A 12,508-nucleotide genomic window follows, 5' to 3' on the forward strand; every position below is an offset into this window, starting at 1 on the left:
AATGTGTTTCAGTTGTGTTGTAGACCATTGGTGTCAGCACTGCAATGTAAAAACGTATGAGCTTGATAGGACAAACTCCAGCAAAATATTAATAGTTCTATCTTCTGAAGAATTGCCTGGGCATTGCTGGTCCCTTCTTAGAGACCAAGAGAGATACTCAATATGTCTTGTCACTATTGACTACTTCACAAAGTGGACCAAAGCACATCCATTGATTGACACATTAACACAGTCCATTGCTGATGTGTTAGCAGAACAGTGTATAACAGATTTAAGCACACCTAGAGCTATCCATGGAACAAACTTCAACAACCAGTTGTTCTTAGAGTTGTGCAAGATGCTCAGTGTTCACAATACACTTCCCAGTAGGTGAATTAGTGTTACAGATGTTTAAGTGATGCTTTCAGTGTTTGTGAATCATGGTAAAGGCAATTGGAATGAACACCTGCCATGTGTAATGATTAGTGACATGCTCATGTTTGGGTTCAAAACAATGCTCCCTGTAGACCTGTTGTATGACCCACCTTCTAGTCCTAAAGCACTTCAATGCCTTTAGCTATATGTGGAATGGCTGAGAATAGCCATGGTGGACACACTCGAGTCTTCATGCTGGGAACTAGGTAAGACTACCATATACAAAAAAGATGATTCATCAAGACAGCCAGGAAGAGTACCTTCCAGATTGGAGACTGGATCTGGCAGTCATACATTCCAGCAGCATGCTTATTGTTCAACTTTGATTGGACTGTTCCCCACCTAGTGTTTAAACAAGCAGGTCTGATGCAACCACCCTTTCAGCCACCTCCACTACTTTTTCATGCCATGCTAATTGAAACTCCCAAATGGCAGCCAATACTGTGATAACATTGGTGTTGAAAAGACCACCTGTGGTACCAGGGCGTCTACCTCTACCATTCCACTAGTGGTGTTCCCTGCCATTACTTCTGAGACAACAGAAATATAACAACTATTCAAGCTTCAGCAGATAATGGTGTTAAAACACCACTTCTTAGACCTGGCAGCCAGGTGGACGGAGGCCTGGGCACTTCATAATTGTGAAGAAGACCATCTACTAAAGCGACGAGATCTGTCAGAACAATTAGAAAAAGAGATGCATTAATTATGAGAGGATCTAGTATGAGCTTGAAAGGCCCTTTTAAGAACCGAATTAACGGAATTATTCGCCAGACCACCACGGCTCCATTGGATGACTTGCTGTCGGGGCTATGTTAGGTGAGTTTTGATATATATTTCATATATAAAGAATAGCTTGATACTTATTATCTAAACACATTTGCTTGAACAATGTAAAGGCAGATGCACGTATATATATTTCACTACCTCTAGAAATAATGTTAATTTATTCTATTTATTATTCGAATTCCACATAAGGTTTTATCCATAAGAGATAAAAATAAACTATGGTTTTATCGGTTGTACAGAGCATAAGTTTTCTTTATTTTGTCCAGAGCGTTTTCAGATAAATATAGTAAAACCTTGTGAACAAAATAAACAAAAGTTTTACTCTGTACAAAAGATAAAACCTTGTGTGATTTTTTAAAGGACTTCTTTCTAATATTTAACTATTCGAATTTTTTTGGATTCTCGCGTCTATTCTTTGCCCTCTAGTGACGATACTTACATACAATAATTTGCATTAGTTACTCGTGAATTTTTGTGGATTGGAACAGAAAATTCTGTTGCCAACCTGGTGCTTATTGCGTTAATCAAGATTTAAAATTTTGCCTGTTTTAATCATGAATTTGCCAGCTTTTTTGTGTTTCAGCCGTTCTGTAAAGACTGTAAGATGTTTCTTTAGATCAACTTCTAATGTTGGTTTACGTTTGACGACAGGACAGAAACACAGATCTATTGCATCGTCTTCATGTTTGTGGGATTCGTTCAATGTTCAGGATAATGCGGACTTCGAAGATAGAGTCCTTAAATCAAATGTACCTGTTATTGTTGACTTTCATGCTACGTAAGTAAAGTGAAAATTTCAGAGGCTTAGGTTATAAAACCTGAAGAGTAAACAGGTAGAGCAGATAAGCCTACAAATTACAAATACTGAAAATGAAATACAATAATTTCAGCATCTAAACTTAGATTTTAATTTTTTATTCATTATTGTAAATAGCGTTATTATTAATATTATTATTAACACATCACTCATTGCCAATTTACATTATGTTTGTCTAGTTTTCTCAGTGTTGTTGTAAACCTAGGACTAAGTTACAACTTGTAACAATGTATAAATTATATTCTGAAATAAACCACACTGATATTTCTGTTTTAGTATTTACTACAAATGTGAATAAGTTTAAGTCTTGAGAGAATTAGTATGTTGAGAACTTGGTTTTTAAAGTCCTTGTAAGTTGTATAGTGGTCAGGTACTAGAGGATTGGAAGTTAGTTAATGTCACTCCTCTTTTCAAGGGAGATGGTAAAAATTGTCTTGTTAATTATAGGCCCATTAGTCTTACATCAGTTGTGGGAAAAGTTTTGGAAAGTCTGATAACAGGTGCTTTCCAAAGCCATTTAACAAAGTTTAGAATTTTATTGGATAGTCAACATGGTTTCACTAAGAGAAAATCTTTTGACATTCTTTGAAAATGTTACTGCTTATATAGATGAGGGTATGGGTGTAGATTTGGTGTATCTGGATTTTTAGAAAGCCTTTGAAAAGGTGCCACATAAAAGGCTTGTAAAACAATTATATCTAGGTGTGAAGGATAAGTTAGCAAATTGGACAAAAGGGTGGCTGGATGGAATAAATAAATTACTTAAATTTGCAGATGATATTTATGTCTTGGGTGTAGCTCCCTGTAAAGAGGATGCTGCTGATTTACAAAAGGATTTAGATCATTTAGTGAGTTGGGCAAACAAATGGCAAATGGGTTTTAATTATAATAAATGCAAGATAATGCATGTGGGTTATCATAATTTGAACTTACTTATGGTTAGTAGAATGCTTCATGTAGTATTATTGTAGGTTTTATACGTACACTTTCCAGGCCAAAACTAACTTTTAGAGTTAGAGCACATTAATTTTTAAGTTGAACCAAATGTACAGTACGAGCCAAATTTCTTGTAAATAATATTGTAAAAACACAAAAATGGAGCATGTTATTTTATGGTGAAAACAAAGAAGATTAGGCTTCAGGCTAGTATTCATGAACTAATAAGGTTAGTTTCCTTCATGAAGTAACACTAGGCATGAAAATTGCAGGACAGATTCTTCCTTATTTTTTATAAATACCAATTCCAAAAGCATGAGGCAACTGATGTCTGGACCATAAGATGTTTCGTTCTTTAATCTTGTGTATAAATCATTTGAAAGTTACTTCAAAAAGATATGCCATACATTATTCAATTGTCAGTAAAATTTGTTTAAATGATAAATTTAAATTTATTAAACCTTGAAATACAAATACACTTTCAATTTTTTTAAATATAATCTCATGCCTAAGGCTTATTTTTACTGCTACTAGTTATGTTGTAAATGGTATTTTCTAGGCTTAAGTAAGGATGAATTTTTATACATCATCAGTTTTAAATTTTTGATGCAGAAGTTCACATTTAACTGAAGTGTTAAGGGTTGAAAAAAATTATATGTATGGTACTAATGAAAACATTACTAGATGTATGAAATAAACGTGTAATGCTTGTTTTCCCTACTTAGGCAGATTCAGTTCTCAATATGCAATTTGGTACATGTAAAAGAAAATTCACTGTGTAGATGCTTTTACTTATGCAAATTCAATAGAAATTATAAATTCACATTAGTTTCTGTGAGCAACATAAAATCTTGAATACAATTTCACCAAATATAACTATGCAAATTGTTTTAAATTTTGAGTTGACTGAGTGCAGTGTTTGAGAAAACATCTAGAATTTTTTTTGGTGCATATAAGAATAATGTTTTGCAGTTTTTTTTTATTTTCATTTTGTTTTTCAGGTGGTGTGGACCATGTAAACTGCTTGGTCCGAGACTAGAAAAAGTAATAGATTCTAAAGGAGACAAGGTTCACCTTGCTAAAGTAGATATTGATAATCTTACAGAATTAGCTATGGAATATGGAGTAAGCTTAATTTTTCTCTGTTGTTTAACAAGTTTAATTATATGACACTAACCCTAACAATAACGAGCTTGGAAAGACTAACATCCAATAGCTAGTTACTTTAAATTGTACAGGTGATTATATTACGTTTCATTGTACTGTAAAGGCAGGTAACACAGTACAACTTACAAATTTTTGTAGTACATTTATAGAAGTTTAAGAAATTTAAAATCCTAACATGGGTTGTGGTTGGGTAATTTCATCATATTCTATATAGGAAGGTTATATAGAAATAATTCTCTAATGCAAGGTTAATATTATACTCATAGTGAATTCCAGCAGGTGAATGGTAATCTAAACCCAATATGGATGTATACACCTATTTTTTTCCATGACTAGTTTCTCACCTTCATATGAAAGATGAAATATGCCTTCCAATTTTTGGGTGTTATCACCACAGTAGTGTTCTGTAATAAGTATAATTTTTCGTATCTGTTTATGGTGTACTTTTTGAATTTAGTTGTATAATACATATGTATATATATTTCAAATTAAAAAGAAGCAGACACTGTAATTTTTTTTTGTCTATTTTTAAGGTTTCAGCTGTTCCATCTGTAGTAGGGATCAAAGATGGAAAAGTCTTAGACCAATTTGTTGGAGTTCTAGATGAAGATAAATTAGAGAGTTTTGTGGATAAGTTAATTGGGCCATCTGACTTTTAAATGCATATTAGTTGTTTCTCAACATATATTGTACAAAAGGATTGAGTAGAACTGTATTTTATGTAGAAATAACTTGAAATAATAATAAAGTTTTAGTAACATTATATTCTTATTGTAAAATGTTTTATGAATACATTTAAGATTGAACACACCAATTAATATGAACTTTTGAATGGTTTTTATTTGTATTATAGCTACAGTCTTTCAAGGTTTAATACATTTTAATATAAAAAGAGTAGGAATTTATTAGTTATTTCCCTTCTATTGATGATCAGCTACCTGAAGATTACAACATGTTACTGCTATAGTAATAAGTTAAATTTTCATATCATATTTCAAGTTTTGAGCTTACTTTTCTTCATATTAGTAGCTTTATTTTATTCTCTTGGTCAGTATATGTTATCAAGTAAAAGACAATTAGCAACTTTATAGATTTGAAAATAAAACTTCATTGTACAGAGGTTACCAAGTCAATGGTGTTAAAGAAATGTTAATCTTTATTTATTCAATTTAGAGGAGTAAAAATAAATACTCAGCTTATTATTAAACATAAGCATAATGTTAACAACACAAAGTAGTTGTTAGTTGACAACATTGTCTAAAGTACATAAATTTGATAAGAAACAAATGTAAATAGTACCAATTCTTACTTTTAGTAAACTTGCAAACAAGAATTTCAGGATTATTTAACCATATCATTGTGTTACCTGTAGATTTATTAATACTACCTTCAATAACTAAAAGCCATTAATATGTGTGAAATGCACGTTATGTTTTAACTATTATTATTACTAACACACACACATACAAAAATGCACAGAAGTTAATATTATTGTAAAGGGAAAAGAATTAAGTGGCCAAATAGAATTCCAGTGAAGGTAGTTTGAAAGAAATACTTGAACCAATCATTTGTATTTTTCGAAGAAATGAAAGTTGCCATGAATGCATACATTTTGTGATACAATGTAAAAGCTTGAATTTGACGTGTAATAAATAGTTTCTGTAGTTAGCTCAACTGTAGGTAAGACTAGTATGTTGCAGCACCAGAAATAAGAAGGAAAATTTGTTCTTATGTGTATTAAATATGCTAAGGACTGAACTGTGAAAACAACTTGCAACACTTTATTAGATTGTGGTGACAGTTATAAAAAAAAATCTATTTTTCTTTAATAGTCTCCATATATTTCTCAAATCATTTTTGTTTTACTTTATAAAAGTATATCTTTTTTTATATATAGTTTTTACACCTGGTACGTGTACCATTTACACTACTATAGTACAACACCTCATCCTCCTCTAGATTTGATATTTGAAACCTACACAAATACATTACATTATTCTTGCCTATTAATTTTCTCATGGACATTTCTCGAGAAGAGTGAAAGTAGGGATGAAAAAATGTCATATCTACAACTCTGGCAGATAGCCCATCAGTTAACTGTTATTGCTAATATTAAAACTAAATTATAAATAACTGGGAAATGGTTTCCCTAGTAATGTATAACTTGACAAGTTATTACTAACTAAAACCTTAAAAAAAATCAACTGATGTATCACTTTCAGTTTGTTTTCAGTTACTTAACATAATATTAAACTATAATTTTGTTCTATCATGCTTTGTAATATTTTAAGAATAAAAAACCTCTCTACAACTTTTCACAAATCTAAAAATTCAGCACTTACATATTTCTTGCATAAAATTATCTATTTTAATATTTGTTGTAATATGATACATATATATGCCATGGGGGACATGTTCCCCTGTAGAGCACTATACAAGAGTTGGAAATTTTGTACCACCATTACGAAAAAAGTATTCCCTTTCAAACTTCTAAATTTACAAGATTCAGCTTTCAGAGCAATGAAATATTAAAACATGTATCCTGTTTTTTTAGTGTATACCTAAAAAAAACTAAATTGACAAGTAAAGGTTTTGAGATAGCTTAACTGGGTAATGCAAAAAAAACTTTATATAGGTATGACGTTTCGAGAAGATTGTCATCTACAGGTACCTGATGATTACAAAATCTTGTTCAAATGTCGTACATTTAAAATAGTTTTTTTTCATTACCCAGTTAAGCCATCTCAAAACTTTTATTTTCTAAAAAGTTGATTCCTCATTATTAAAGTAACAATTACTTGTTAATGCAAATATAAATAGCTTGGTGCAATTACTTTTATTACTAAAGCTTCATACAATCAACACACACACACACACATATGCACTGTGTATTCAATGTCACTAAGAAGAGATACAGTAAACAGTTATTACTTTTTGCCTAAGTACATTTTTCTTCACAAGTGTGTACATTAGTTTAAACCCCTTTTATTTCATCTTCAGTGGAAAAACAAGCTAAAGTTCTAGTATTTACATGATGATTGCCACCCACAGGATTGGCAGTACATTTAATGTGTCAAAATGGAGATGAAAAAAATTTGCAAGTTAAATCTGGTTAATTCCAGAAGATACAGCACCTTTACTGGAAGAATCCATTTTTTTAAAATAATAAATAAAAATAATGACATTAGCAGAATTAAGTGAGGACTTTTACACAAGCAAATTATGATTTTAGCATTTAAAATAACCTTTTCGTAATAGTTCTAAACTACTAAAATTTTCAGAACAGACTAGAAGGTTGTTCATTCTGTACATGTCTTACAAATATTTACTGGGTAAAATATGGAGCACATAAGTTGAGTGAAACCTACTAATACAAATGATACACAATTGAAATGAAGGACAGTTTTCAGTTCTCATGCTTCCAATAATACCAAAAATATATAAGAAGCAAATGTGACATAATTTCCATGTTAACTCATTTACAGAAATAAAAAGATATCATTTAGTTATGGCTTTGAGATTTGCTACTGATAACCATAAATTAAATTTCTGAAGTTCGTAACTAGGTAAGGCATGTTCTTCAACTCATGCTATGGTTTAAGGTATTGGAAGTTTATCCTAAAACATTATTATGGGCAACAACAATATTTTTGGACTCTATGCCGAAGCCTTCTGATCTGGCGTGACTAAGTGTTGGGTGGTCAGCAGTTTATGTAATGATGTGGCATCAGAAATATAACTCTAAACATTACAAAAGGAGGACCTAAACAAGATCACTTAATGTTGACTAACAAGGTAAATCAGCATAAAGTGTTATATTAAGTTGAGCATTCTTATCACCAACAGGAAGTAAGGTCTGAACAATCTCTCCTGCAAAAGCCCTTTATACAAATCATGTCTCTTCTAATCCTCATGTACTACTAAACAACATTTACAAGAACTTCTAATCCAACAACTAGTAACTGATATTCTAGTTTTTAATAAACACATTTCATGTTCACTGACAACAAGCTAGAGAAAATAAGTTTTTTGAAACATATAATAATCTCTACACTGTGTGCACGGCACCTTTACTTGAAGTTTTATTGGATCTTTTTCCTAATTCTGTTGTATCACCCTTCTCCACAACCTGTTTTTCAATGCTGTCATGAGATGCTGCAGGAACTAACCCCGTCATTATATCCACACTTGCAACATGTTTTGAATCCCTCATAGAACAGTCAATTTTTCCAGTATTTGAAGACATCAGTTCCTGTGAAGATGATTGATCCAAACCTTCAGAAACGTTTGGAGTTGTTGAGTGCATCTCTGCAGATCTTTCCAAAAGCTCCAGGGATTTCTCTTGATTTGCTGTGGTCACCTGTTTCTCGGCAAATGAGGCCTCATTCATACAGCAAGGTTTAATGCATGGACTAGAAGGGCTTTCTGGGTTTACTTCACTGTACAATCCATTTTGTAAAACAACCTCATATTTGTGATATAGTTGTGAACCAGATGGTGGTAATAAGTGTGGTACAGTATATGAAGTAGACTCTTCACATTCTGGTCCGGTAACCAGTGATGTTGGAGGTGTTTCAGCAGGTCTCAAGGTTTTAGGAGTGGTACACTCTTGAAATGGTTCTTCAGTACCATTTTTGTATCCTGATTCTACAGTGGACTTCTTGTCTAAGCCTTCACTGTCTTTTGAAGAGGCAGTTAATCTACCAGAGAAAGGAGGAGTGGCAATACCAGTAGATGATACATACGCTAAGTTAGGTGGAGCACTGATCCTGGCCTGAAATATACTGAAATCAGTTAATAAAATGACCCACTAACATCAATATAGATTAAATTATATATGTTTTTGCACTTTCATACACGAGAACAAAATAACTACTAATCTGTGATTTTCTTAAAAAGGTTTACAAATCCAAATTTTACAGTGTCTGTTCTGTTTTATTAATAAATTTTGATTGCTTTTGTATACCTTATATGGTATATTCAATCAAAGACTGATAAAAATCTATCATGTTAACTCCATTTAATAGTTTGCTAAATAATGTGCATTTTTCTGTAAATTCAACACTTGTACTTTATATAATCAATTATTAAAAAATATCCATCTTACAGAAGCAACACAATAATTAGAAGTTTAATAAAACAAACATTTTACCTTTGGTAAGCCAGAAGCACTTTGTCTCCTTAAGTTAGGGCTACTGTGACGAGACCATGATTTAGACATGTCATCTAGTGGAATATCTTCAGAACTACTATTTTGTTGCAGTCTCGAGGAACTCTCTTTGGATCTTGAAACTGAGTGATTTCGTCGATTTGCTGAAGGGCTTCCACTCTGTCTGCGTTGTCTTTCGACTGTTCCAGATTCACAGTGAGTCGAGTTGGACACGTAACACTGTTCACGCTTTATCATGGTAGCAAATCCTGGCACTCGATTCATGGATGTAAAAAGTGGTCGATAAGGGCCTTGACTACCACAAGGAGAAGATGTTTTACTGCGAAAACCCATATCTTGAGAATGACTTCTTTGTATGGCTGAAATACAGAAGAATCAGTCTTATCTCATCTAGCTCTTTGATGAAATTTTAGCCTATAATATTTTGAACCTAAAACAAATCTGATGTACTTTTTATTCAGTTCCCTTTAATTCCTGCAGTTGAAAAACAATCTTAGTGTATCGTTTTCTCAATTAGAATTTTGATAAACTTTTGATCTGAAATACTTTTAATATATCAAATTTGTTAACATAAAAGAATCTTACTGATAGATTTTAATTTGTAAAGTTCCTAGTGTATCACATTCTTAACCTGATACAAGCCCAGTGTACCGCACTCTTAACCTGATACAACCCCAGTGTACCGCATTCTTAACCTGATACAACCCCAGTGTACAGCATTATTTACCTGATACAGCCCCAGTGTACCGCATTCTTTACCTAATACAGCCCCAGTGTACCGCATTCTTTACCTGATATAACCCCAGTGTATCGCATTCTTTACCTGATATAACCCCAGTGTATCGCATTCTTTACCTGATACAACCCCAGTGTATCGCATTATTTACCTGATACAACCCCAGTGTATCACATTATTTACCTGATACAACCCCAGTGTATCACATTATTTACCTGATACAACCCCAGTGTATCACATTATTTACCTGATACAACCCCAGTGTATCACATTATTTACCTGATACAACCCCAGTGTATCACATTATTTACCTGATACAACCCCAGTGTATCACATTATTTACCTGATACAACCCCAGTGTATCACATTATTTACCTGATACAACCCCAGTGTATCACATTATTTACCTGATACAACCCCAGTGTATCACATTATTTACCTGATACAACCCCAGTGTATCACATTATTTACCTGATACAACCCCAGTGTATCACATTATTTACCTGATACAACCCCAGTGTATCACATTATTTACCTGATACAACCCCAGTGTATCACATTATTAACCTGATATAACCCCAGTGTACTGCATTCTTAACCTGATACAACCCCAGTGTATCACATTATTTACCTGATACAACCCTAGTGTATCACATTCTTCTAATGATACAAAAAGGAGCCATATTTACAAGTTTGCCACAACTATGATGTCTTAGTTGCACCAACAGTAATATATATATATATATATATATATACACACACACACAAGCATATATAATTCTAGATACTTTAATGCAATTCCTATGAAATTTTCATTTAGTAATCTGTGCACGTTAACTAAAATATCAGAGCAGATTATAATATCTTAATTAATACTGTTTATTGCTTAACAATATATATGATGCTGAAACTTCACAAGTATGATTATAAGATTGTTCTCTTTTAATATATGTAATGTTTTAAAGAAATATTCGAAAATTCTAGCATTCTATAAAATAATGGAACAAAAATATATACCCGTACCAGAAGAATGTTCATGGTCTTCTCGCATTATGTGCAATCCTGGATGTAGGTGAGGTTGAGTATGATCAGGGAGTTCTAATAGCTTGCCTATTTGTTGTAATTTTCTCTGCCTAGACTTGAGTCGTCCTTTCGTAAGACGCTGCTTAGCTGCCATGCATCTGATATGATCATCAAATACAAACTTGGCAGCAAGAAGGGGTGTTCGTCCATTTCTTCCAGAAGCTCCTGTTGATGATGCAGGATGATGGACAGTGAGATGGAGACATCGGCTATCATCTTTGTCCCCAGCAACTTCAATACCCTACCAACAAAAAACCAGTGATGAAGTCCTGCAAGGAAGTGCCAACCACTCACTTTACAAACAAATGGAGTATTGCAACTAAAATGAAGTTTTTATTATCAGCTGAAACCATTGGGGCCTTGCAAGTACTGCTGATTTACAATATTATACCAAAAGCAACAATGTTCTGAATTTATAATTAATTAGTAAATATTAAATTACCAACCACAGTCACTGTCTTACATTAAACTATGAACCACAGTCACTGTCTTATATTAAACTATCAATCAAAGTCACTATCTTACATTAAACTATGAACCACAGTCACTGTCTTATATTAAACTATCAACCAAAGTCACTATCTTACATTAAACTATGAACCACAGTCACTGTCTTATATTAAACTATCAAAAGTAACTAACACGTAAAAACAGGAACTTATTAGGTTAGCTATGAAAGTTTGAATGAAAAAAAGATTCTTGTGATCTATCTTCTAAGTATGCATGGCGCAGCTTAATAGTTTGTTTACTCTAACCTCTCACTGATGATTTATTTGTTTGTTACACTAACTAGACATAGTTTATGAAAAAGTTGGAAGACTGAAGCTTTTAGGATAAATAATTGTAATTATCTGTTACGATCTGCAGTCATTATCAAAAATAAAAAAAATTTTTGAATTTATTTTATATTTTTCAATTTTTCATTTTACTATAAATTGAAAATTTTGTTACCGTTAGTGTTAGGGTACAAAAATAATAGATAAGTATACAGTTTTACCAAAAAATACTCTTGATATTCATTTAGGAGGATCTAGTGGTTATGCAAGTTAAATATGGAAACTGTATGATGAAAAGAGGTATTTCTATTCTTAGCATGAAAATCACCTTTCATTCAAACTCAGTAAAAGCTGTTTAAATTCACAGAGAAATCTCTAGCAAAAATTCTTTATTGAAAAATCTTATTTTTTGTGCATAACATATTAGGTCGTCAAAAAATTAATGTTGCTTTTTTTTTAGATGAAAAACCCGAACAACTTGTATATTAAAACAAAACATTTATTAAGTGAAATAGTCTCCATTCTTTACGTGCCAGAAGAGACGAAGCAACGTTCACACGTTGGAAACAATGATTATCGGAGAGTTTGTGAGGCACCCAAACACTTTCTTTATGGAGTTT

General features: G+C 32.4%; 2 protein-coding genes across 2 annotated transcripts in view; one reads left to right on the forward strand and one right to left on the reverse strand.

Annotated features, from left to right (window-relative positions):
- Positions 1–1,657: 1,657 nt before the first annotated feature.
- LOC106468115 (thioredoxin, mitochondrial-like) lies at positions 1,658–4,886 on the forward strand. The gene is made up of 3 exons (XM_013928526.2): positions 1,658–1,981; positions 3,958–4,081; positions 4,657–4,886. The coding sequence occupies exons 1-3, from the start codon at positions 1,758–1,760 to the stop codon at positions 4,780–4,782; spliced, it is 474 nt and encodes a 157-aa protein (XP_013783980.1). The 5' UTR covers positions 1,658–1,757; the 3' UTR covers positions 4,783–4,886.
- Positions 4,887–4,945: 59 nt separating this feature from the next.
- LOC106468113 (protein CLEC16A homolog) overlaps positions 4,946–12,508 on the reverse strand; it is a gene marked incomplete at its 5' end in the record, with an annotated part of 29,459 nt that continues 21,896 nt past the window's right edge. The window contains 3 exons of the mRNA XM_022396424.1: positions 4,946–8,897; positions 9,276–9,652; positions 11,053–11,353. Of these exons, the coding sequence (XP_022252132.1) occupies positions 8,172–8,897; positions 9,276–9,652; positions 11,053–11,353 (1,404 nt within the window). The remainder of the gene's footprint in view (positions 8,898–9,275; positions 9,653–11,052; positions 11,354–12,508) is intronic.

This window comes from Limulus polyphemus, unplaced genomic scaffold (assembly GCF_000517525.1).
Source record: "Limulus polyphemus unplaced genomic scaffold, Limulus_polyphemus-2.1.2 Scaffold2878, whole genome shotgun sequence".
Classification (NCBI taxonomy): Eukaryota; Metazoa; Arthropoda; class Merostomata; order Xiphosura; family Limulidae; genus Limulus; species Limulus polyphemus.

Coding starts and splice junctions, on each gene's coding strand:
- LOC106468115 (XM_013928526.2), top strand. CDS start 1,758: ATGAATTTGCCAGCTTTTTTGTGTTTCAGCCGTTCTGTAAAGACTGTA. Junction 1,982..3,957: donor ATTGTTGACTTTCATGCTAC/GTAAGTAAAGTG, acceptor TTTGTTTTTCAG/GTGGTGTGGACCATGTAAAC. Junction 4,082..4,656: donor AATTAGCTATGGAATATGGA/GTAAGCTTAATT, acceptor TCTATTTTTAAG/GTTTCAGCTGTTCCATCTGT.